Source organism: Drosophila mojavensis, unplaced genomic scaffold (genome assembly GCF_018153725.1).
Source record: "Drosophila mojavensis isolate 15081-1352.22 unplaced genomic scaffold, ASM1815372v1 contig_136, whole genome shotgun sequence".
Taxonomy (NCBI): domain Eukaryota; kingdom Metazoa; phylum Arthropoda; class Insecta; order Diptera; family Drosophilidae; genus Drosophila; species Drosophila mojavensis.
In genome coordinates this window covers 13,582,181-13,606,049 of record NW_025318667.1, presented here as the reverse complement: position 1 = coordinate 13,606,049, position 23,869 = coordinate 13,582,181, and the positions used below count along the sequence as shown (strand labels likewise).

At 37.8% G+C, this 23,869-nt stretch overlaps 1 protein-coding gene across 5 annotated transcripts; it reads left to right on the top strand.

The window, feature by feature from the left end:
* The first annotated feature begins 531 nt into the window (after nucleotides 1-531).
* Nucleotides 532-23,207, top strand: LOC6583778. Of its 5 annotated transcripts, XM_002009407.4 has the most exons (10): nucleotides 532-678; nucleotides 1,863-2,026; nucleotides 15,700-16,461; nucleotides 17,519-17,638; nucleotides 17,900-17,980; nucleotides 19,769-19,877; nucleotides 19,941-20,200; nucleotides 20,520-20,576; nucleotides 21,990-22,254; nucleotides 22,327-23,207. In XM_002009407.4, the coding sequence occupies exons 3-10, from the start codon at nucleotides 15,846-15,848 to the stop codon at nucleotides 22,904-22,906; spliced, it is 2,088 nt and encodes a 695-aa protein (XP_002009443.2). In that variant the 5' UTR covers nucleotides 532-678; nucleotides 1,863-2,026; nucleotides 15,700-15,845; the 3' UTR covers nucleotides 22,907-23,207. The 5 variants fall into 5 exon arrangements, with proteins under 5 accessions (XP_002009443.2, XP_043862888.1, XP_015016872.1 ...); XM_044006953.1 differs by lacking the exon at nucleotides 1,863-2,026; XM_015161386.3 differs by lacking the exon at nucleotides 17,900-17,980.
* Nucleotides 23,208-23,869: the final 662 nt, after the last annotated feature.

Below are 23,869 nucleotides of genomic sequence, written 5' to 3'. Positions count from 1 at the left end.
TCTTTGCCTCATAAATATACTTTGCCAGCTCGCGATGCTAGATAACACGTTAAAAAAACAAAATGCAAACTGCAACGTTTCGTGTCTGGTTTGTTTTTTTGGGCGTCTTTGATCGAATATACTCCAAATAAATGTGATTTTATTAATATTCCACAATATTCCAATTGAAGCGAATTTATAGTTATGCCCGCCAAATCATGCTAGCGCCATCTGTGAGTCACTTTTTGTAAGCTTTTACTTACAAAATAGAGTAGATGAGTAACCATCGATTACTTTACTTATGGCGCCTGATTCGTTTGATATGAAAGGTTTCCCCATGATGCCAATGAAACCAAATACAAAGTTCACAAAATAAAAAATAAAAAATTGCTTATTAATTTGATTGTTTGTTGGCTGGCAAATCACTTTATACGGTAAGCAGTATTATAAATATACCGAAAAACATTTGCGAAAGGTTTGACATCGATAGTTACTCGATGTGTTACCTTATGTCTATCGATACAATGGCTCGTCCGATAATGGCAACGACAATTCAGTTGAAATTAATTCATTGAACGGAACGGTCGTGGTGTGTGTTGCGCGAGCTTTTGTTTTGGATACGACTCGCAGCCGGCATTTTACGCGCGTACTCCGTGTATTTACATTGTAAGCGACGCGCGCAACAGGACGTAAACAACGGTAAAAATTTATTAAAAATAGACGCGCATGCATGCGTAATTTAATACTCAACACACACACGCACACAACAGCAGAGGGAGATGAGACAAGAATCGTGTGTGCGTGCTGTTTATATACTTGTTGTTTTTGTTGTGTTTTTTTTGTTTTAGTGCAATTTTTCCAAGTGTACTTGTCTATATCCATGTCTCTTTTGGCTATATATTTCTGTGTGTGTGTGTGTCCGTGCACTCAACAATTGTTCCAATTTGAATAGCGATCTCTGAAGGTAAACCAGCTGCTCGTTTAGCTGGTTTTTGAGCTGTGACTTTTAGCAGTTTATTGTTTTTTTTTTTTTTTTTTTTTAAATATTTTTTTAACAAAATACATAAACAATTCAAGTGTAATTCAATTATTATTTTTTTTTTTTTAGTAACTATTTGTTGACGTCACATCGTATTCATTATATATTTTATGAATCATCTCTTCTAATGTTTTGCTCTCTCTCTCTTTCTCTCTGCATCAGACCTCACGAACTCTCAATTAGTTTTGTGTTTTTGTTTTTTCTCCCATATAAAATTCTCGATCAAGTTCAATGCTGTTGGCCATGACGTCATCGGAGTGAAACTTTTTGTCATGAGCTCATTGGCTAAATTCTGAATACGGCTCAAAATTGCTGATGACTAAAATTACAAACGATGTTTCCGGCATATTAACAAACAATAACAACAAAGCAACAATGACAGCAACAACTAGTGGTAGTAGAAGAAGAAGAAGAAGAAGAAGAGCAACAAATTGTAACCACAACGATCGATTTTGAGGCACAGCCGTCGTTCTTATCAGTTGATAATGAGAAATTGCTCAAGGCACACGATTAGATAAGATACACAAATATGTAGATACACACACACACACACACGAGCATTCTATCTGCCCATTTGTGGCATACCGTATACCCTGTGTTTACATAGCAATATGGAGCATGCCATTGCATTGCAATATTTGTTTGTTTGTTTGTTTGTTTGGGGGTTTGAAAACCTTCAAGACATTAACATTTACAGTTTTCAAGTCATTGCTGCTTACAGTTCTAGAGTAACTAGCACTTTGTAGCCTGTGTATGCTCACAGCTTTCACAGTTGGCGAGCCATTCATAGTTACAGTTTGAGAGCAACTAATAAACTTGGTTTATTTTCGATTCATATTTGAAGCGCAGAGACGTAGAAAAACGTGAAAAAGAAAAACAAATTGAACAAGTTCCAACCAAGAAAAACAACAACATAATATAACCGGTTGAAAAAAATATATATTAATAAAAAATAAAACTACAAAGAAGAACAACAATTAGCAGCAGCAGTAGCAGCAGCAGCAACAGGTGAGTGTAAAGTGGGCTATACCTTTTATTTTTACTTTTGAGTGTCAAGCTGGTGGGTTGGATGGGTTGTTGGTGCGGTGAGGTAGGTTGGACATCACCCACAATCGACTGAACTTTCACTTGAAGTAATAGTAACATTTTTTGCACTGAGCTAAGCGGCTAAAAACGCGCGCGCCTAAAGTCGTGCCAGGTAAATGCGGTATATACGAGATATGTATGTATATCTAAGATGTGTATGTCATGTATGTATGTCATCATACGAAATCTACTTTTAAGCATTGCACTTTAGCTAAAATGTAAGGCGGCAAAAACGCTAGCGTTTTAAAACGCCTCGTCTAAAGTAAATTCTGAACGGAAATGCAAATGCAAAAACGACAACGCTATGAATCGAATATGTTTATATGTTTATGAATCTATATATATTTGTGAGTAATTTTTGATGTATGCATATATGCGGGCATTAGTTTGTATACAAATTTTGACCTGCATTTAAAATTTTGAACAAGGTCTGTTTTTTTTTTTTTTTTTTTTTTTTTTTTTCATGGAGCGAACAGGCGAGAAAATGATCTCATTTTGTGAACAATTTAAACGAGAAATTTGCGCAAAACTAGGAGAGAGGCAGAAGAAGAGCGAAAGTAAAGCATAAATTAAATTTTGCTTGTTTAACACGAATTGCGATTTATAGCTGAAATATTGATCCATTAACGCTGAACAGATGTATATATAGTTTATATTATACATACGCCGAATACTCGAAATATCTGAAAGAGAATTAAATAAGAATTATATACATATACATATATATATAAACTTATGAAACTTAAAATCTCTATTGATATAAATAGAAATAAAAATTATACAAATTTTTGGATTCTGATTTTTTATGAATCTAATGTGAAGTTGACAAATTGCTGGAGAAGCGAAGGTGACTTAGATTGAAATGAAAGAAGCAAATTGAAAGGAAAGAGCAGAGAAGAAAGTCAAGTAAAGTAAAAGGAAAGCGATGGCAAATCTAAAAAACTAATAAAAAGAAATAGATAAAATATGTGAAATGGATCTCAGAGATAACTCGAGCAATGCGAGTTGACGGATTGATTCAATCAAATTCATTTCAGCTGACAAGTTTTTACTGTACAGTGAGGTTACTTATATATAAATGGATTTATTTTAAATATATGTATATTTCTATATATATTTATTTTTATATATTTCCTTTTTCATTTGCACTTGAGTAGTTTACAAATAATCTCTTAGATTTTGTACTTAGAAATTGTTTTTGTTTTTGTCTTTTTTTCACATTTGATTTTTCGTCCACACCTTTAGACGTATATTTTGAAACACATTTCATTTCATTTTTTTTTGTTTTGTTTTGTTTTTGTTTTGGGCCATCTGCGGTTCATTCAACTTGGCCAATTGCGTTGCCTTTGGCTTTTAAAAATAATTTCAACTGTTTAGTTTTGGGCTCTTTCGGTTTGGATTCTTGAGATGCTCGTTCTTGATGGGAATACGAGTATATTCGTACTTTTTGTTTCTCAAATATCGTTCAATACGATTTTAAATATTATTATAAATAAATATAGTTAAATAAATTCGACTTTGCAAATCGATTCCATTTAGTTAGTCTCTGAAGAGCTGAACGAGTATTATGCAGTCGTTGGGACTCTACTTGCAGTTTTATGTCTATTTTTAGCTCTGGCTAAAGTTTTCTACGTGCTTTTTTTTTTCTACATGCTGTATGGGTCGGGAGGGCATGCGTGAGCCGCAATTACTGTAAATTGATATGGAATATATAGTGCATATGTAGCATGTGTGTGTGCGTGTGTCTGTAACCTCATTTGCGTGGCAACAATCAAATGCAATTTGAGATTAGCGGCACAAAGGGGCCACCGGCTCAGCGTCTGGTGAACCGGGGAACTGGAACTGCAACTGGAACTGGAACTGAAAGTGGAAGTGGAACTGGAACAGGGTAAAGTGCTTCGAAAGTTGTTGCGGCATTAGAATTAAATTATTGCTTTAGGAAAAAGCGGAAGCTCTAACCGAAACTCGACTTTAACTTTTTCGCCTCTTCCTTTTTTCATTTTTGTCAAGCTCTATGAATTCGTAGAATCAAGATTCGAGCAGCCATAAATAGACATTAATAGGACTGTCTAGAAAATTGGATTGATTCATTACTGGCCAACAACAGGGCTAAAAATCATTACAAATTCAGCGATACGAAATTGGCGGCCAATTCATAATTAACTGGGTCATCGCATGACCCGCCCACTCAAGCACTCGCCCCCCGCAATGCAGTTAGCTGGAAATCTGAAAGGGAAAGTCATATCCGATTCAACAAAATAAAAATCCCCTATTAGCTCGCTCCAACGGGGTGGATTGCTTGGCTGGTTGCTAGGCTGCCCTGGCCAGCATTGTGGCCCAGTTTGTTGTGGTCATAAAACTGTCAGCTCGACCGTTTGCCACAACGTCTTAACGTCTTGATTTATGCACCAGAGCCCCAACAGTGGGAAACAAGTAATAATGCATTGCAGCCAGGCCTTAGCGACTGTCTAATGCCCGCTCAAGATGTGCAAGTCTCTGAATTTGTAGATCTAACCATCTCTAAAAGCCTTTGCTATTTGCCCTTGATATCGCTATACAGAGTTTCTAGCTAAACTCTATTAAAAACCTATTAACCTAATATTGTAAACCCCAATGTTCGCTCACAGAACCAATATACTCTCTTCACATTGTCGTGCAGCGACATACAAACGCATCGCGCATCGCATGCACGAAGCCCATCAGCCCAAGTACTGCAGGCCTATGACTGGCCTAGGTCTGGGTGTGAGTGGAGCTGTCGGCTGACTTCCAAGACATTCTGAGGGGCGGGCCAAAGCCGAAAGCTTCGCTCGCTCTAAAAATACCCTAAACATTTGCCAAAGTGCAAATTGTACAAGTATCGGCGTTACAGAACTTCACATTGACTCATGGGTTGCTCGTAAATTTGTCAAATATATTCCAGAGATTAGATAAACGTCATGTAGCTATAAATATATATGTATATATAATACTATGTATGATATATATATAGCTTTTGAGGTGAATGAATTCCTTTATATTAGCAACTGATATCATCCAGTGCTTTGCCCAGGGCTGTAAAATTTAGAGTCTGGTAGATAAGTTTTATTCTCATTATGATCTAACTTATTTATATAGAAATCAAATTTGTTTTACACTCATTTTATATAAAATTAAATCCACCTTGAAGCGTGAAAATTGAGTAGAAAACAAAACTGCTTTAGACTTGCTCTCTCTCTCTCTCTCTTTCTCTCTCTGTCTCTCTTTCTCTCTGCCTGTCTCTCTCTATCTCTGTCTCTCATAATATCTATCTCTTACTCTATCTGGCTCTCATTCTCTGTCTTTTATCTGACTTAACCAAAAGTTAGGGCATGTATTGGTCGACTATCACTCATGTCCATGCCATGGTGTGCAGAGGGCTGTTGCTTAAGGGCGGGTAGTTTGTGGGGCGGTCTTTGTGCAATTAGCTTTTAAGTGCGACCCACGCAATGTGTGTCAAATTTCTTTTTATATATGGGCAACGAGAGAAAAGTGTTAACTGGTTTGGGGTAGTGCGAGGGAGCAGCGGGTCTTGGGAGACGTCGATAATTGCATTTAACGCAGTTTTTATTGATCCGCTCCATGAGCGCTGGCCATCTGTGCCGATGACGCATTCGCCAAGCATTTCGTGACGAAAGATTCCAACTAGTCGAATTCAAGAGCCAAACACAATACGCAATCTGTGCCATCTTTTGTCCAGAACAGCAAATTATAATGTTCTCCATGTTAATCATCATCATCGTCAGCAACATTATCATCATCATCATCATCATCTGGATCGCATCTGATCGGCCGCCCACTCAACTCGTTTTGTGTCAAGTATTTATTTGGCTTTGGGCCTCAAATTTATAACTAAAGCGAAATAATATCAAGAAGTAGAAAAAAAAGAATAATAATAATAATACATATATCCCCATCGAGTTCCATCTGCGCTGCGTTTCCAACTCAATCGAGTCAATTTGGCGTAGCAAAAAATAACAACAAATGTATCTAACGCAACGGAAACTGTAATTCAGAGGTGTCTGACGAAAGAAATGTATATATGTATGCATATATAAACATATAGATATATATCGTATATATCTAGAAACGCTTCACTATCTAAACAGCTTGTCTATTTGGCACATTTTCTGACATTTGCGCAATAATTTATTGGACTTATCTCTAGACAGACTGTCGACCAAAAGATCTGATATGTAATTAATAATATATTGGAATATCGTGAATGCTTTACAAGTACGAAATGGCTCCATATGAGAATGCAGAGATCTTCATAAAGGAATATCGTAAATGAGTAACAAGATAAATAATAAATATAATAAATTAAATGTAACCATAATGATTTCAAATTGAATATCGTAAATATATGGAAATATTTTAACATATGCAAATATTGTAAATGGGCAACATAAATAATGAAAGACTGCATTAGACAACAGAATTATCGTCATATAATGAATATCGTAAATGGGCAAAAACTATAGTCTGAAACTTTATAAAGATAGAGAATAGAGAATAAAACGTATTGAATATCGCAAATGGGCAAGAGGGTTGTTTGAAACATACAGCACTCCACAATAAGATCGTCACGTATTTAATATCGTCAATGGGAAACAATGACAATCTAAAACTGCATTAAGATACAGTATGATCTAGACCTATTGAATATCTAAAATGGGCAAGCAAGGCAATCTCAAGTAGCTGTCACATGCGGAATATCATACATCGTATATCGTATAAGGCAGTTCGAAACTGCACTATGATAAAGAATTATCTATTCGTAATGAATATCGTAAGGAAAAGAAGTGTAGTCTGACATAGCGATCTTCGCATAGTGATTATCGTAAATGTTAATAAACCTGAAAACGGGAAGTTTTACTTATATGAAATAGATTTTTCTAGGAACTTCTGATTTTATATACGAATTACTCATATCGTTTTTGGTTTTGCGCAGTGTATATTCACAATTGAGAATTGTACTTTGGCTCGAAAGTAAATTATATCAATTTATTATAGTTTGCATTTGACTTGATTCGTGGCCTGGCGATAAAGTAGAAGAAGAAGAAGGCCATCAGGGGCGACCTTTGTTTTTGCCAAATTGCCCGTGAACTCTTGACTGCGAATCGCAATTGAATTTTGAATAGAGGCAAGCAGAGGGCATCGAAATGGGGTATTCATGAATCAGGGCGCATGTATTCATGTTCGGTTAATTGAATCATTTGACGTTGGGCGCGCCACGTAACGTGCGATATGGAAATGTGAATAGTTTTGCCAAATCGTTATTCTAGGCTCTTTTTCCATTCAATTTTCGTCACGAGCATCTTTGCCTTTTAGTCAGCCATCCATCAATAGAATACACTCAGATTCAAGACTAAACAGCTGACCGCATTGGATCGATGACAATGATGCCGATGCGGATGATGACGATAGCGTCACTCAAATTAAATTGAGGCTCAGCTCTCAGCTCTCAGCTCCTGCTCATATTTGATCACTCGCAGAGCTCGCTTCGTGCTTTGCTTTTTAAAAATTGCTTAAAATGTTTTCTCTTAGAATTTGTTTATCAGCGAAACGAGTTGCAAATGTGAATACGTACAGCTCGACTTGTTTCTTGTGCTCGCTCATGATGTGAGAAAGGGTATACTGGTTCTCAACATAAATCAAGGGATAGGTTGATCTCGTATAGGATCATTTGATCTCTTAATTAATTGATCACTTGATCGCTTGTTGACTTTAAAATTTACTCACTAGATCTATTTAACACTCGATCACCAGATCACTTTTTAATTAGAGAAGAAGAGAGAGAGAGAGAAAGTGAGAACAAAGAGATAGAGACAGAGAGTTTTTTTTTTAATCATTGAAAGAGCTTGTTCCACAGTTTTAGCGCTAGACTAATCAAGTTTGGCAATTAGATACAATAGACCTCTGACTGGATCAGTTGACTACTTTTTCACTAGAGAGAGATTTATCTGACCAAGCTAGATAGATCAAGTTTGTCAATTGGATCTGACTTGGTTAGTTGATCTCATCATTTGTTCACTAAACCTATTTGTCGCTCGATTGAAGAAAGAAATATTTATCACATCACAGTTAAGATGATGAAGGCGTTTTAGCGTTGAATTGATGAAGTTTGGCAATCAGATCACTCATCTCTGACTTGTCAGTCTATCGCTTAATCAGTCGATCACTTGATTAGATCACTTGCTGACTTGATAGTTCCTTTACTAGATCAATATATTACTCACTTGAGCACTTGGTCATCAGATCACTCAATCACTTGTTCATCTCTATAAATATGATTAGTGAATACTTTTGTTGATTTTTTGGTGAGTATTAAGCAGTCGGCGATTGCTCTGATAATTTCGAGCAGTGAGACACTTGCGATAAATCAGCTTTAGATTTGTTTGCAATTTGCATTTGCTTCAGCTTAAGCAGTTCAAATGAATATCTAACAAACTGGAAGCACAGTCTTCCTTTCAAATGAGTCATCGACAGTGCGAATTGAAGCTCAGAACTTGAATTTATGTAGAAACAATTAGCATTAGTTAGCATATTGAAATGCTTTATATGGCAATGAACGTTGCTATATCCCGTCATATAAAACGATTTTATATGGGTTGGTTCGAGATAACTAAAAAGAAAAAAAAAAAAAACAGCAAGAATTTTGTACAAGTTTAAGAAGCAAGTCTTTATATATAATACATAAATTAGATGTAATATATAGTTTGTCTTCACTGATTTGTATATATATAGCTACATACATATATTTATAGTTATACGAGTTTTGCTCTTAGATAATACTTGACGATAAAATATTCAAGACATGTCTCTAATATGTATAGGAAATTTAAGTATTTGTTTGAAGGTTCTTGCTGAACTTTTTAACGAATGACTACTGTAACGTGTTTTATGTATAACTTTTTAATTTGATATACAATAAAACAAAGGTTTGCGCGTTAAGGCCGACCTTCAGAAACTGAACTTGAAAGATAATACGAATCTTTCCCAGGCTGCGCCGCAAAACACTAAAACAATTTAAAGAAAACACTTAAGAACTTGGCCCGGATGCGCCAACCCGACTGCATAATACCCGCCAAGAGCGACTAAATTTAGTAAAAACTGCTTGTAGAAATAACTGTGGAACAGGAGAGAGAACTTATAGGCAGACTAGGGCGGATGTAGATCTAGGGTAATAGATATTAATAATGATATTGATATGTAGAGAAATTGGTATTAATGTTGCTATCCCTATCAATAAGTATTCCGATAGAAAAATATCGTTTAAAAGTATGATATATTGATATGATAATAATAAATATAATATACACATAGACAAATACAGTAGAATCCGGTTATAGCGTCCATACGGCTACTACGAGGAAAATTCTGGTCCCCAGACAAAGTTTTATGAGTAAGCTTATATGGTTATAGCGTCTTCCAGATGCTATAACCGGATCCAACAGTATATAACTCACAAGACAAATCACCTATTATATGTGCATTTTCAAGTGTTAGTCAACAACCTATATACTCTCTTTGTTGACTCTCCCTGAAGCAACATTAAAATGTTTAGTTTTGGGTAAAGCCAGCTAATTGCAGCATCATTTGAGTTAATTTGTTTAGTGTAATTAGAGAACGAGGCGAACGTGACATGAATTTAAATATTTCTAGACGATTTCTGGCCATAGATGTGATAAATATATATAGTGTGTATATGTATATCCGATATATATATATATTGTAGTTCACTTACACTGTAATCATAGTTGTTATTGAAGGCTAATGAGTCACGTATGTGGGGCCAGGCGTTGAGCTCGATTGAACTTTTTATGGGTAATTAACAGTTGCTGGCTATTGTTGTTGCTAGCTTTGGTTATTGTTGTTGTTGTTGTTGTAGACTAGCAAAAACAAAACAAGAGCGATAAGAGTCGAGCGCCCCCTTTCGTGGCACAGGAAAACGCCAGCGAGATCATTGGGGGCCAGCGCACATAATGTGGGTGGTCGGTCGGTCAGCAACAGCTACAGTAAGCATTTGCTATGGGCAAACCAGACGCCATCTGGCTAGCCGATTGAGCAAGTGAGTGTGGCCTCTTTTCTAGCCATTATATATAGATATTATTTATATATATACATATATATATATATATGTAGAACCGGACGCACATTCATATTGCGCGTGTCTCATCAGCGAGTTGCACAATTATTTATTATTGTGCTTGTTCTCGCGGTCATGATTGTCTTCACTGTGAACTGAAATAGAAAATGGTTCGTCATATGCTCGAAACTTAATTTGTTTGTTTATAAACATTTTTGATAGCGCAAACAGCAGTAAACGAATGTAAATGTTCTTCAGTTTAACTGCCATTTCACATTCCTTCGATGTCGAATCAATTGAGAGAAGGCTCAAGAGTACACTGACAGAATGACAGAGGGTTTCACTTTAGTCAAACTGATTTGGAATTAGCAATCAATTTTAAAGAGCACATAGTACTAGTTATCGATAGCCATATTATCGATAACATGCCTACGTAGAATTCATATAGCCATTTTCATGCTATCGAGAGTAATTCAAGTTAATTATCAATAAAATAGTAATCTATATATTGAGCATATACATTTCGATATTGTTTACTCATTTTATCGATCGCACAGTTTGTGGAATTTACATAGGTATTAACCAGTTATCGATAACTTACATTCGCAATTTGACTATCTATATCTAGAGAACTATTATTCCATAGTAGTCTGAATATAATTAGATACTAATTAGTCTACTAGAAGTCCTTAAGAAGTTATCGATAATATTATACTATAAAATAATGTAGATCAGTTTATATAAATTTATAATAAAGTAATAAAATTCACTTAAAACTTAAACTAGAACTTTCATCTCAAAATCATCAAATCGATAGCAATTTAAATATGCAAAATTGTTAGTTATCGATAATCTTGCAATGCCTATTTTTCATCTTTATAAGTTCAACGATTCGCCTTTTGTTTCGGCCTTTAGCTCTAGGCCAGATCGGCGCCCACAAGCAACAGGAAACCGCAATAAATAAGCGTCTGCACCGCTCTCTCTCTCTCTCTCTCTCTCTCTCTCTTTCGCTCTGTCTCTCTCTCTTTCGCTCTGTCTCTCTCTCTAGTGTTTGCCTCTTCGCTTGAATCGTTGAGTGGGTGTTGCGGTTGTTTCGGTTTTAGTTTTGATTTTCGCAGTGACTTTGGCAAAAAGCGCCCACTCGAGCAGCCCGCAGCGAATTGTTGCATATGCTGCTTGCATGGGGGCTGCTCAGACCTCTACCTCTGCCTCTGCTGCTGCTATGTGGGCTAAACGCGTGGCAGTAACTGGCGATAGTTGACTCGATATCGTTATACCGTGCAAATAGCAATTATTTACTATATTAGAAGTTTTCTAGTATTAATGTATGATGCTATCAATATTATTATTATATATTATCATTCCCAATGTCATTAGTGTTAATATTAATTAGTAATTAGTAGTAGTATAAAGTTGGGACAACAAATTCGATTGTCATGGCATTGTCATTGTCATTGTAATTGTCATTGTCATTCTCATTGTCATTGTCATTGTCGTTGTTATTGTCATTGTTATTGTCATTGTCATTGTCATTGTCATTGTCATTGTCATTGTCATTGTCATTGTCATTGTCATTGTCATTGTCATTGTCATTGTCATTGTCATTGTCATTGTCATTGTCATTGTCATTGTCATTGTCATTGTCATTGTTATTGTTATTGTTATTTTTATTGTCATTTTCATTGTCGTGGTCATTGTAATTGTTATTGTCATTATAATTGCCATTGTCGTTGCCATTTATTATCATTATCATTATTACTTTTTATACTCATTCACGAAAGTGAATTAGTATATTGGTTTTGTGCAATGTCCGTCTTGCTGTTTGTCCGTCTCTCCGCCGGCCGTCTGTCCGTCTGTCCCTATGAACGCAATCTATTTCGGCGCTATTGAAGCTAGAGACTTGAAATTTGGAACACAAACCGCAAAATTTGATATCTCCTAAAGTATAATAGCTAGAAGCTTCAAATTTAAATAGTTAAGTTACCAATAACCTCCCTTCATCAAAAACTATAACGATATACCTACATATGTATATAGAGAATATATTACTATGCTCTACTATACTGAAATATCGTATATATACCATAAATGTTCAACCCTCTTGTATGTCAATGTCGTTTGGACCCTTTCGAATACCCTACTCTATGCATCAGCCTGCATAACTTTTTGCTTTGAGTATAACGGAAATGTAACTCTCACTCCCTCAAGCCAGGCCGCGCCACGCCCCGCTCCAAATATGACATGTAATGGGTCGTCGGTTAGGAAGCCAGCACACGTGACTCCAACAAGCGGCAATGCGCTCACCCATAACTCCTTACTTCATTACTTCCCCCCTCCCCCCTCTCCCCACTCTGCTCTCTCTCGCTCCCTCTCTCGTACCATGCCCTGGCCCTAATAGAATGCTGGCGTTACGCTTCGCCAGGCAGTTGGCATTGGAATTTCAATTTCATTTGGATAGACGTCGCCAACGCCTCATAAGATCGGCGCACTATATGCATAGCTGATGGAATGTGTGTTGCTTTTACCTTAAATACTTCAGTTTCGCTGTTGCCTGTTGTCTGTCTGTTGTCTCTGCGGCAACATCTTCTACTTGTATAGATTACAAAATGCGCGAACGGAAGTTGAGAAATGCATTCACTGCAGAGGTTGGGCCAGCGGGGTGCTGCCTTGGCTGGGCTATGCCGAGGGCTTGGCTTGGGTTGGCTTGACTCAACTTGGCATGGAATGCCCATTGGCAGTGTCTGTCAAACTGTGTGTGTACAGTATTTGCTGTCGTCTTCTTCTGCTGCTGGTTAAATTGAAATTGCAGACGGCAAATTATTTCCGGCCATGAAATTCGAGTGTGCACCCTTTACACGCGCCCCTTGCCCCTCGGCGCCCGCCTCCTGCCATTTGGGTCGCTTTTCGACATCAGCAGCTGCGCCAGGGGAGATGCTCTTTAATCTAATTAAGTGGGCTGCGACGAGTGTTCATTATGTCAATGACGATGATGATGATGATGACGAAGATGACGTAGATGATCATAATGCAGCTCATGTCCCAGGCGAGCCAGGGATAATGACCAAAGGGATCAGCCCATTTCAAAATGAACTAACTGTTTGGTATAGATAAGAGCTCTTTAAATACTCTCTCTTTATATGAAATAAATATTAGAGAGAAGTCAGCTACTCTCTCTATAAATACATTTATTATATTTTTATGTATTTATATTATATATAGAGAGCTACCTAACTTCTGCTCGCTTCTATCTCTGCAGACATGTGGCTTTGAAGATACTTTGTGGAAAAGTCATATGATATGTAAATGTGATATCGATATCTATGTATGTGTAGATATATATATTGTCGAGTATCGCATATCGGTTCTGAAGATAGCCTTCCTTTGTATGAGAAATGATTTTAAGTGAGTGACTAGATTATGGAGAAACAGCTAATTGTCTGCTCAGATTGTCTAGGAATACTAGCGAGGTGTGTTCAACAAGTTTTGCGCAATGTTTTAGGCACATTCAATTTTTATACCCTGAACCCATTTTCAATGGGAAATCAGGGTATAATGGTTTTGTTGAAATGTATGTAACAGGCAGAAGGAGGCGTGGCAGACCCCACAAAGTATATATATTCTTGATCAGGGCGACGAGCTGAGTTGATTTGGCCCTGTCCGTCTGTCTGTCCGTCTGTCCGTCCGTCCGTCTGTCCGTCTGTCCGTCTGTCCGTATGTATGAACGCGTCGATTTCAGAAGATATAAGAGCTAGAGACTTCAAATTTTTTTTAAATTGTCCGTAATTACAGCGCGCATATCAAGTTTATCATTAAAAATCGATAACTCATCCCGATCTTTTTTTATCGATAAAAAACCTTATCGAAAACCAGTTATAAAATTATATCTTCTACACCTTTATTGCTAGAGTCTCCAAATTTTTTATGTATGCTTATATGCAATTTATACAATTTCGGTTTTTGTTAAAATTTACCCCCCACCCTTAAATTCACCCCCTCACCCACACTTTTGTAAAAAGCGTATTTCAAATACTAGAGACTTGTGCTTTGGCAATTACATGCATATTCATGTTATAATCATAATCTGAAAGTTTCATGAAGATCGTACCTTCATATAAAAGTTATTAAGCAATTAAGTTCTCATAGTAAGCGCACACTGCAGCCCATGCGTGTTTATGCGTGGTTGCTTGTGTGTGTATGTGTTTGTGTATGTGTGTGTATGTGTTTGTGTATTGTATGAATGTGTCTGTATGCGTTTGTGTCTGTATGCATGTGTGTGTATGTATGCCTGTGTGTGCGTACGTGCGTGTGTGTGTGTGTGTGCGTGTTTCTTGTATAAGCTGAAAGACGCGAAAAATTATTGAATTATCTATTGCTCCAAGGGTTCAGGGGATCTCGTAGTCGAGCAGTCTCGACTAGAGCTTTCTTACTTGTTATTATTCATATTATTATTTTTACTACAAAGCTTCACTCATTCATTCACAGTAATCACAGCTCAATCAAATTTTGTTTTTGTTTTTTTTTTTTGCTGAGATAGACAGATAAACCCATTACATAAAACATAATTAAAGGATATCTATTGCACATTCTTCATATGCTACAGCTCGCATCTGTGCTGCTTCCTTGTTTGTAAATATTTTATTCCCACTGTCTTCTAAATGGACTTTTTTTTTTTTTTTGGTTCATTCGCCTTTGGCTTTTGAGTTGACTTTGGAGTTGTGCGCAATAGACCTTCACGTTTCACCCCGTCCCGTCCCGCCCCGTGCCGTTCCGTCACGTTCTCTTTCCGTAGCTTTGCAGCAAGCAACTGTTGTTTACCTTATGCAAATTTCTGTTGGCACGAATCATACGCCCGGACAAAGTCCCACGTCGCCTTCCCCCCCCTCTAGCCACAACAATCCAACCCCATTTGTGTGTGGCCCGGCTAACGGGTTCAAAAAACTTTTGGTGACATTTGGCCGGACGGACGTACGGGCGGGATGCGGACTCTGTCTTTAATTGCTGGCAAAGCGTTTTAGGGGTGCCCCAGCGTAGCGCCCCCTTTGCGCCTTTGCCGGCGGGGTTGTTGGTGTGTCTTGGACTCACTTATGCACTTGGCGTAACAAAACTCTTATTGATTTTCTTGGTTTCTGTTTTTGGGTTTATTTTTGTTCGCTTGTTTGTTTGTTTTTTTTTTTTTTGGCAAGAAGCAAGTCACTGGGTCGCTAGCCTGGCCAGGTGGTGGTGGTTGCACTCTGCTGAGGTGGGGTGGTGGGTAAGGTGGGCACGAAATTTATGACACCAATTATTGTATGAATTCCAAATTTGTTTGGCGCGTTGCCAACGCCAGGCAGACAGACAGACAGGCGGACAGATAGACGGACGGACAAAGAAACCGGAGAATCGGATAGGGAAATGTGAAATACAAATGCGAGCGCACAAATACTTCCGTCTAAAAATATATATAGGCTATGCTTACTTACACAAACTTTCCCACTTTCGTACTTTTCAGGCAACACGCTGGGCTTCCTCAAGGCCGAGCCGAATACCCATCAGCAGCAGCAACAACAACAACAACAGCAGCAGCAACGGCAACAGTGAAAGAAGTAGAAAATCCAATAAGAATAACTAGAGCTATCGCTGGGCGCATCGGGAAATATGTCAGGTCGTAGAAGTCAGACACAGATGGCGCCGCCGCCGCCGCCGCCCAAGCCAACCAAATCGCAGCCGAACGGCAATGGAACGCTACCAAATGGCAACAGTAACGGCAACGGCAACGGCAACGGCCACAACAACAATGGCGACTACAACAACAGTTACAACAGCAATAAAATTGTCGCAGCGACAGGCGATTGGAGCCAACAAAATCAAATCGGCGCTCAGAACAGCAACGCTGCCCGCCGGAGTCAGACGCCGCCGCGCATTGAGCACGTCGTGATGACGCCACGTGGCAAGACCGCCAACAGTACCGTTATATTGATCGAACGCAAGCTGGTGGATGAGATCAATGATCGCGTCCATGTCGCCGGCGGCGATCACACAGGCATCATCATCAACAAGGACACGGTGGCCGGCCAGAAGAGCGCCAGCAAGCCGGCCGCCCTCTCCCTGGAGTTTCGTGTCTTTCTGGTCAGCGCCAATACGGGCAAGCACTCGCAGGAGTCGCGCACGTTGCGCTTCTGGTTCCGGGACTGGCTGACCAACGACGAGAAGCAGGCGCACATTGCCCAGGACTTCTTCAAGGAGCTGGTCAGTCCGCAGGATTTTCCCAGAGGTGAGACAGAGATCTATGTATATTGATAGAGATAGAGATATAAGATACAAGATAAAAGATAAAAGATGAAAGATAAAAGATAAGAGATAAAATATAAATGATTAAATATATAAGATAGAAGATAGAAGGTAGAAAATAGACGATATAAAGTAGATATAAGATATAAGATATAAGATATAAGATATAAGATATAAGATATAAGATGTAAGATATAAGATATAAGATATAAGATATAAGATATAAGATATAAGATATAAGATATAAGATATAAGATATAAGATGTAAGATATAAGATATAAGATATAAGATATAAGATATAAGATATAAGATATAAGATATAAGATATAAAATATAAGATATAAGATATAAAATATAAGATATAAGATATAAGATATAAGATATAAGATATAAGATATAAGATATAAGTATAAGATATAAGATATAAGATATAAGATATAAGATATAAGATATAAGATATAAGATATAAGATATAAGATATAAGATATAAGATATAAGATATAAGATATAAGATATAAGATATAAGATATAAGATATAAGATATAAGATATAAGATATAAGATGTAAGATGTAAGATATAAGATATAAGATATAAGATATAAGATATAAGATATAAAATATAAGATATAAGATATAAAATATAAGATATAAGATATAAGATATAAGTATAAGATATAAGATATAAGATATAAGATATAAAATATAAGATATAAGATATAAGATATAAGATATAAGATATAAGTATAAGATATAAGATATAAGATGTAAGATATAAGATATAAGATATAAGATATAAGATATAAGATATAAGATATAAAATATAAAATATAAGATATAAGATATAAAATATAAGATATAAGATATAAGATATAAGTATAAGATATAAGATATAAGATATAAGATATAAGATATAAGATATAAGATATAAGATATAAGATATAAGATATAAGATATAAGATGTAGAAATGTGATATAGATATTTATAGATATCTAATGATAATTTGTTAGCTACATATGTACATTTCTATATTTCCTTCAGATTATGTTGGCTTCATCAAGAAGATCATGAAGCTGTTGCAGCATGGCTACACCGAGATCCAGTCCATTGAGATCGAGCTGCGCATTTTGGAGGAGACGTCGGCGCCGCCGTCACGTCCTCGTAAGTTCTAGCTAAATCTGTCTGCTCTATCTCTCTCTCTCTCTCTCTCCCTCTCTCTGCCATCTCCCTCTCTTTTTCTCCTTTTAGTTTCATTTACTATTTTTTGGTTCTCTCTTTTATGGATTCTTTTGAATCTTTCTCGCTCACTATCTATCTCTCTCTCTCTCTCTCTTTTTGTTATCTCTGACATCGGGTGTCTGTATGTGACACACATACATTTATGTATGCATGTCTATTCTGGTTTATATGTGTGGGCCACAGCGCGCGATGGCTACATCATCTATTGCTATGGAGACTGCAATCGCAAGTTCGAGGAGGCGTTGCTCGCCCAGAAGAAAACAGGTGATGGCGACAATCTGATGAAGGCCATTTGGCTGGACATGTACACCGAGCAGCTGAGTGCGCGTCGCAAATGAGGCGCTGTCGCTGTCGCTGTCGCTGCCTCTGCTGCTGCCGCTGCCGCAGCCTCTGCTCCGCCGCTTTCAATGCCAACTAATCCTCGCCAGCCACCAAAACCAATTACTAAACAAAAAAAAAAAAAAAAACAACAACAACAAAACAAATGTCCATTGTATATCATAATTTCTTGTCTCTTGTTGTTCTTTGTTTTGTTGTTCTGTTTCTTGTTATTGTTCATGATGTTGTTGTTATTCTGTTATTCCCGTTCGTTCGTTTTACTAATGCACGCACACGTCAATCTATTTAATGACAAAGTAAAAACGATAATCGAAAAAAAAAAAAAATTCAACGCACTGAGTTTTAGTACAAAAACAAAACAAAACACACACTAAATACAAATTTATAAATAAATGCGTCTAGTTCCTGTTAAACTGTACGAAACTGTCTCTCAAACTGTGTTTGCAAGCAGAGCTTACATTGCCCATACAGTTGCCCCCAAACTATTACCGTTGCTGTGAGCTGCACTAGAATGCTGCTAAAACTGTGCTGATCAAGCACGCTGAACCTCCCCTTACAGTCGTCCTCAAACTGTTGTGCACCGGCACGTTGCCCTTGGCGCTGTCACTTGCTCTCAAACTGTAGCTGTTTACGGTGTGAGCTGTCACTTGCTCTCAAACTGTAGCTGTTTACGGTGTGAGCTGCATAAGAATGCTGCGTAAACTGTGCTGCTCAAGCAACGCTTAAACTTCCCTTAAAGTCGTTCTCAAACTGCGTACACTTTGGCGTCAACTGTCGCTAGCCAATGCTCCTCAAACTGCTGTTTACCATTAAACTGCACAATAATGCTGCTCAAACTGTATTTGCTAGCATTACGTCTCGTTTGCTATATTGCTCTAATTATTGTGCGTAAATTTCGTCTCTTGCCAGTGACGCTAAAACTATTGATATTAGCTGTAAATTGCACAGGAATGTTCCTCAAACTGTTTTGCCTGCACTCTGTCGTTTGCCAGCAGTACTTAAACTGTTGTTGAGCTGCATGTTGTTCAAACTGTGTTTGCAAGTATTGATTACACTTCCTTTGCAATATTCCTCAAACTGTCGTGCGTTCGCACATTGCTCTTGGCGCTGATGCTTGTCAGTGACATTAAAACTGTTAAGCTGCAGAAGATTCTGTGTCAAGCAGTGCTCCTCAAACTTTTGTGCGTATGTATGCATATGTGTACGTTGGCTCTGGCTTTGCTAGCTGCCAGTGACGCTCAAACTGTTGTTAAGCTGCATACGAGTGCATTGCTTACACTTTATGTGCAATGCTTTTTAAACTGTTGTTGCGTACATTGCCCTTGGCGCTAATTGTCACTTGCCAATGGCGCTCGAACTGCTGCCAACCGTTTTTCGGGTGCATTGCCTTCAATAGTGGCTGCGCCACGCCCCCCATCCCCCCGTCCCCCAGAACGTGCTGTTCGCTCTCAGTGCTCAGGCACTCAAGTGCCCAATTTGTCTGCTGGCTGCAATTAAGTTAACGCTCCTACAGCTTGCTTTAGTCGCAGCCAACGTCGTGTGCTAACCCACGCCTAACCACGCCCACTGCAAGTTGTAGCGGCTGCCTGCCTGTCCGCCCCTAACGAAATTGTAACCATTAATGCCACACAAAAGAGCCCATTGAGTGAATAAAGCTTTTTAAAACTTTCCAATCTCCATTTTCTCTCTCTCTCTCTCCGTTTCACTTGACAGTTTCCCTGGAGGAATCACAATTTGAATCTCCACCGTTGACGCAAGAGAAGGTGCTGGAGCTGATTGAGCAGGCCTATCCGAATCCCGTTTCGCCCGAAGATTTGGCCAAGTAAGTAGCGCACTCTCACTCTCCCTCGCTCTCTCTCTGTTTAACCAAGTCTCTCCATTTCAGGGACTATGGCTGGAGTGAGCAGGATGTGCTGCTGGTCATACAATCGCTGCAGGAGCGCGGCCTCATCAAGTCCATGGAGTACAATGCGTACACGCGCATCCATCACGAGGACAAGGAGATCAAGGTGGTCAAACAGATGCCGACGATAGCCTCCAACAAGCAGCCAACGATTGCCATCATAACGGCCCAATACTGTGAGAAGCTCGCCGTGGACGCCATGTTGGAGAACAAGGAGACGTTTGTTCGCTACACCACAGTCGGTAGGTGGCGCCACAAGTCGCAGAGTGCAGAGTGCCCGCAATGGAATGCGTTAATTCTCTTTCTCTCTCTTTCTCTCTCTCTCTCTCTCATATATCTTCCCCTCGTTGCTCTCTTGTACTCTAACCGTAACGGTACACCGACCATCGCAATTTTGAATGCATTTTGAATATACCAAATTGTTTGCTTGCCCCTCCCTACGCCCTAAAAAACGCCCGCTACCGCAAAATTATTAATCAATTAATTAACTACGCAAAATCAACATATATATACGCATATACGTATACCAAATATGTATGTGTGTGTGTGTGTGCATAACAGATTCCGATCCCACTCTAACGAACTCACTCAGAAAATCCAATAAGAAACGCAGATTTGGTAAGCACCCAGTCGCTTAAGATTATTAACCATATAAATATCCACTATATTCATGTATATATACTATTATATATATATATATATATATATATATATATATATATATATATATATATATATTCAACTAAGTTCAGGGTCAAGTTCAGAAATATATATCTACACATTGCTGATTATGCCATCAGTATTTTTTTTTTTTTTCAGTGTAATAGATGGATGTTACACAAATATAACAAATCAAATATATCAAAGCATAAATCATAAAAAATTAAAATAATACATTAAATTTTAATCAAAGTGCTATTTACAAAGTCTTTCTAAAAAAAAAAAATAAATAAATAAATAAATCTGAAATAATTAAAGACAATATTCAGGAAATACAAATAAAATAATAATATAACAGAAACAAATGTTAAACAAAATTTAAAAAATCAATAACAAAATTAATAAAATTAACAATTAAATTGAATTAGACATATAAAGAAATTTAGATTATTGAAATTTAAAAAATGAGTAAAACAAAATAAATTGAAGAAAAAAAGTAAATAATAAATGTAATTATCAAAAATAAATGAAATGAAAAATTAAAAGAAAAATATATTATGAAGTTGAAAAAAGCTTAAAATTGATTTCATATAAGGAAAAAAGAAATTAAATAAATTGGACATTAAAATTAAAATAGAAATTAAAATTAAATAGACAGAAAAAATTAAAAATAGTAAACAAAAATAAAATACAAATAAAAATGAGAATTATCTATATAAGATATTATATTATATGTTACAGATAACATTTAAATCTAGCATACTAACTACAGTCTATATTGGCTATACAAATCAATTATTTTACAACTAATCTATCAGCCATATAAAACCTATAAATTATGAATAATGTTTTGATGGCGAAACAGAAACAACAGAAATTGCGAACTTGGCCTTGAGCTTGTTTTGATTGTTGTTGTTGTTGTTGTTTGTCATTTGTCGTCAAAGTCGCTTGTTACTTTGTTTATTATTATTATTGTTGTTGTTGTTGCTGTTAACATTAAGGTGCTTTTGTTTTTTGGGGCTCAGCTCTGAGAGTTGGGCCATGGGTTGATTACACATTAAAGCTCGAGCTTTGTTATTGTTATTGTTATTGTTTTTTGTTTTTTGTTTTAATTATTCATTGTTGTCGTCACGCACCTGAGCCACAATCCAAATACATTGTGCACACCAAACGGTTCATCAGCCCAGTGGACATTTCACTCACAGTCAATAACACACACAGGCACACAAATAAACACATACAGACATAAGCACACATCGCACACAGTGGCTCACATCTGTATATGTATTCATGTGGTTTTGTCAAGTCAGCGCAGTGAAATTTCACATTTGTATGCCCGCTAATCGTTACCTGAATCCATCTGCTCCGCAGGCGAATCGAATGTGTATACCTTGGGCAACATTGGAGCACATCGGATAGTTAGCACCAAGCTGCCGTCGGCGGGCAGCACACGGGAGGCGATGACGGCGACGGGCAATACGACAACCAGACTGCTGGGCACATTCCAAAAGGTTGACTATGTCTTCATTGTGGGCGTGGCTGGCGGAGTGCCCCACTATACGGACTACAAGAAGCACGTGCGACTGGGCGACGTCGTCATCTCGTATGTGGACAAGCAGCGTGCCCTACTCAACAGGTGAGTGCCTCCCACACACCCAGCACAGGTCAATCGATAATTATTAACCCCATCTCACAATGGCATTTGCAGCAAGGAGAAACCATATGTGTATGTCTACAAGACCGGCGACGATGCGAAGACATATTTCCCAGTCAACGATTCGCTGCAACAGATCGCCGAGAGTCTGCAGGCCAACATGGAGCTGAAGCGTCCGTGGGAGAGATATTTGCTCGATGCCCAGCAATCGCTCGCCCAGAAGACAGAAAGCGACTTTAGCCGGCCGGACGGCAAGACGGATAAACTGTTTATGAACATTGGCAACAACGAGGTCATCGAGGTGGCCCATCCAATTGCCGCCGATGAGATCAATGGCGTGACACGGCCGCGTCTGCATCTGGGTCCGATCGGCTCTGGCCGGGATCTGGTGCGAAATGATGATTTGCGCACAAAGTTTGCACGTAAATTTGGCCTGCTGGCCACCGATGTCGAGATGAGCAGCGTGCTGGACAGCATCATTGGCAATTGCCGAGAGAGCTTCATACTGATTAAGGGCATATCCGACTACAAGGACGGCATGTCCACGCGCAAATGGCAGAACTATGCCGCACTCTCAGCCGCAGCAGTGGTTAAGTCCGTCATCTGTGGCATGGATGCGCCCACAAATGTCTAAGCGTGTCTTTCCATCGATAACTCAGCGGATTCTTCAGCTAATGATTTTACCATTTCATATACATATACATAAGCATATACATATGTATGTATGTATATATACATATATGTACGGTTTTTTTTTTTTATTATCTTGTAATGTTGCTTAGATCCTGCAATGTATTTATCGAAACGTTCTTATTTTGTTCCCTGTGCGTTATTAACCAAAAGCGGATCCCGGATTTATATCTGGCGGCTCCTAAAAGTAGACCAAAATGTATGCGTTTATCTAATACCCTATAAACATGCATATGTACAAGTAATATGTATTGAATGATTTCTTGTTATTTATTTGTTATGCTTTTGTACTACATACATATACATATACATATATACACACATATACATATATATCATTTACAGTCATACAATATATGTATGATACAGGCACATGACGTATATACCAAAATATATATATTTATGTATATACATATATTTAAATTAATAAATACTGCATTAAATTGCGCCAGTAACTAATAATTTTGTTTCGCTCTGTTCTTGGCTATTTGTATTGTTTTTCACAGATAACTTGATTTCCCTCGACGTTTCCATTTTAAATTTGCCGCGCAAATGCATTGGTGTGCATGGGTTGAGGTATTGCCAATTTATCGATTTGGAGTTGCCACACAACTTTTAAAATATCGCAGCGCATTACGGTCGTTGCAAGTTCAAATTTGCCGCGCAAAGCTCATCACTTATCTTTTGAGCACCATCAACTTATCGACGCAACGTTGCCACCTCTGCACACAAATGTTATTTATTTCATTTTAATGCAAAAAGTAAATAGGAAAACAAGAAAGTAAATTATTTAATTAGTACATTCTTGCAAATATTCAAATATATATCCACACCATGTATAAATAGTGTAATTAGGCTACAGCCAGTGTTGAGCTACGAACCAAAGTGTGGGTGCCCGAATTTTGAT

What these genes read in the sequence shown, in the direction of transcription:
- LOC6583778 (XM_044006953.1), top strand. Translation starts at nt 15,846, where the DNA reads ATGTCAGGTCGTAGAAGTCAGACACAGATGGCGCCGCCGCCGCCGCCG. An exon ending in TGTTCGCTACACCACAGTCG is followed by an intron (nt 20,201 to 20,519) that starts GTAGGTGGCGCC and finishes TGTGCATAACAG; the next exon opens with ATTCCGATCCCACTCTAACG. An exon ending in CAGCGTGCCCTACTCAACAG is followed by an intron (nt 22,255 to 22,326) that starts GTGAGTGCCTCC and finishes TGGCATTTGCAG; the next exon opens with CAAGGAGAAACCATATGTGT.